General features: G+C 64.0%; 1 protein-coding gene across 1 annotated transcript; it reads right to left on the bottom strand.

Moving 5' to 3' along the window:
* Positions 1–873: 873 nt before the first annotated feature.
* Positions 874–2830, bottom strand: NPPC (natriuretic peptide C). Its single transcript, XM_029960795.1, is given in 7 exon segments — positions 874–897; positions 900–949; positions 952–996; positions 999–1083; positions 1086–1139; positions 1142–1174; positions 2570–2830. Coding segments are annotated over 7 exon segments (552 nt in total).
* Positions 2831–3161: the final 331 nt, after the last annotated feature.

Raw genomic sequence — 3161 nt, 5'->3', positions numbered from 1 at the left:
GAAGAAGAGGGAATGGTCTGGGCTGCAGCAGACAAGTGCTTCCCCTGCTGTGAGTTCATCTGCGTGTGACCTGTGGGCAGGGCCAGGCCAGAGCTTCATGGCCCCCAGCACCTTCAGGGAGAGCTGGCAGGGGAGGCACTGCCAGATTTCTCCCAAACCAGTCACTGTGGGGAAGTGGCATTTCCTTCACCCCTCTATCCCTATGCAGTGGCTGTGGAGCACTGTGGGAAGAACTTCTCCAAGCTTCCCATAACTTGCTCAGATACAAAGCCAGAGTTGGGAAGTGCAACTCTTGGCAGTCAGCAGAACTAGAAGACACCTGGGGAACTTGTGTATTGTTTTTCCTCACATTAAAAGCATTGGTGCGTGGCTGAGACAGGAGGCTCACTAACCCTCCCATTGCAGGCTCACGGGGTACCCTGCCCTCCTAACACCTACCCACAGGTCCAACGTGTGTGTCAAGCATAGGGAGGAACTGGGAACATGTGGCTGCACTGGAGCTCCTCCTGCATCCTCCCCGGAGCCTACGGGTTTAGCTCAAACTAGGGGGAATCCAGCTTGAGCTGCTGCGGGAGCAGCTGGGGTCTGATCCTTCTGCAAGGCAGCAGGAGGGGTGATGGAAGGGTGGCAACGCAATTAAGGCCAACTTGGGATCTCTTTTACCCGCCAACGCCGGGTGTTGCGAAGCTCAGCGGGACGACCCCCTGCAGTCCCGCCCGCTGGCATCTCGCGTTCGCGGGGCAGCGCATCCCGCGCATCCCTCCGCGGTGCGGAGCGCAGCCCCCCGGCCCCATTCCGCCCCATCCCGGCCCAATCCGGCCCCATCCCGGCCCATCCGGCCCGCGGCCGCGCACATCACCGCCAGGGGTCCCGTCAGCATCCGAGGCCGCTCATGGCGCGCCGATGCGATCCAGCTTGAGCCGCGAAGCAGCCCTGCCAGGGCCCTTCTGTGGAGGCCCTTGTGGCGGCGGCCCGGCGGGTCCTGCAGCACGCGCACCAGCCGCCACCGCGGCGCGCCTCGGCCCCGACGCCTCCAGCGCTCGCCGCGGGCCCGAACCCGCCGCCGCCGCTCCGCTCCTTCTCTAACGCTCCTTCTCCCGCTCCTTCTTCGCTCCGCGCTCGGGCGGACCCGCCGCCGCCCGCTGCTCGCTGCGCCGCCGACCCCGCGGGACGCCTGTGGAGAGGGGAGAGGGTCAGAGCGCCACCGCCCCCAGCGACCCCGCCGGTGTTGGGAACCCCCCGTTAAGGACGCGCAGCGGGGTCCGTGTGTCACCACCACCCCCCCGCCGACGCAAACCCAGGACTGGGGTCGGTGCCCGGCAGCGCAGCCCATCACCCCGCGGCTGTGCCCAAGGCATCTTCTTTCCTCCCTAAATCTATGCTCCCTTCCCTGGTGTCAGAGCATCCCCCTGACCCACACCATAGCGGTGTCTTCCTGCCCTCTCCCGGCAGTGCCCCGGTCACTGCATGTCCCCTCAAAAGGGCCGGTGGTGCTGCACCCCCGGCTGTGCTGCTGTCACTATCCCGTTGTCCTGTCACCCTGTCCTCTGCCATTGATCTGAAGGGGCCTGAAAGCTGGCAGGTCCTTTCCTTTCAGGTCCCTTCGGTCACTGCGTCCCCCACCAGTTCACAGAGCTCTTCAGATTATGGTGGAGGGGTCCTGCCCCCCAGCTCCCCCTGCACCGCTGCTTTGCAGAGTGTCCCCAGCAGTGATGTGGAGATCTGGGTTCCCTTTCCTTCCTGCTCCCTCCCCTAGTTAATACTCTCTGGGTGCCCCCACTCTTCCAGTTCTGACCCACAATTAGGGGGGCACACCCCCTTCCATCTCTGCCCCCCATCTCCCAGGCCATCTGTCTCCCTACTCGGAGCTTCTGCTTACCAAGCCCTGGGAATGCTCACCTTCATTCACCTCCCCAACAACCCACCTCATATAACCCCTTTTTCTGCAGCCTGCACCCCAGTTCCTTACAAGGAAGCCACCACTCCTATCCCACTGCTGGGGCACCTCTCACTCTGTGTCCCCATCTCTGCTCGGCCCTCTGGGCAGTGCCACCCAGTGCAGGTGGCCTCTGGTGCATCCCTCTTCCTCAGCATCTCGGGACATCCAGGTCCCTGGAATACCCCCATTTGAGGCACCCCTTCCCCGGGGGACACCCCGGATGCTCCTGCCTGGGCTGTTTGGTCAGGACTGCCTCTCACCGTGCCCACCGTGCACCTGCTGCCTGCCCTGCTCTGGCTCTGCTCCCCTTCCCAAGTGCCCAGCATAGCAGGGTCCCCAGGGTGACGCCGGGGACCAGACTGCCACCCTTCCTGGCGCTGATCCCGCGGGGTACAGGGCACACAGTGTCCCCCTCCAGCCTCTAGTCTGGGGCTGATGTCCCCACGCGCATTTGGGACAGCCCAGAGAAGCAGGGAGTCCTTTTGCAGTCAAATAGCCCGTGGAGAAAGAAGGACCCCCCTTTGCATTGACTCTGCCACCCCACAGTCACCCCACGTCCCCTCCCTGTGCCGTTAGGGCCCTCAGCGGGACGGGAGGAGGAGGGAGAGCCGAGGGCAGCCCCCGCCGTACCTTCTGTGGGAGCTGAGACGCCGGCATTCGCCTCCAGCCTGACGGAGGAGCAGCGCGAGTAAAAAAGTCCACCAGCAGCAAGGATGAGATCTGCATCCTGCGGGGCCGGGCGGGAAGGGAGCCGGGGGGGCAGCGGACCGAGGGCAGCCCCGGGGAGAGGCCGGGACCGACGGGAGTCAAAGTTCAGAGCGGAGCCGCGAGGTCCCTCCTGCCGCCTGCAAAGTGCCGAGCTTGTGAACTTGGGCTTTCTGCTTCATTCATTTTATAACCCAACCTGCTCGGTGATGTCATCTAAACACCAGGTCCAACGTGCCTCCCACTTCACAATAGTAGGAATTTAAAGAGGGGGGGTGTGGGGGGGTGTCCCCTCTTCCTTGGCAGGAACAAATGACACATCAGCCCAAGGCAACCAGCTCTGAGACTTGGAAAGCAGAAAGGGAAAGCGGGGGGCATTTGGCTGTTCGTGGCCCCTGCCCTTCCCACCAAAACACGCCCTGGCCCACCCCCCTGCAAAAGCCGTCTGCCCTCCCTTTGCCCGGCTGCCCCACGGCCCCTCTGCTCCCCCCACCGCCTCGGTGACCCCCCCCAGAAG

This window comes from Manacus vitellinus, unplaced genomic scaffold (assembly GCF_001715985.3).
Source record: "Manacus vitellinus isolate BGI_N305 unplaced genomic scaffold, ASM171598v3 scaffold_29_pilon, whole genome shotgun sequence".
Taxonomy (NCBI): domain Eukaryota; kingdom Metazoa; phylum Chordata; class Aves; order Passeriformes; family Pipridae; genus Manacus; species Manacus vitellinus.
Note: the sequence above shows the minus strand (reverse complement) of the source record. Positions and strands in the feature narration are given on the sequence as shown.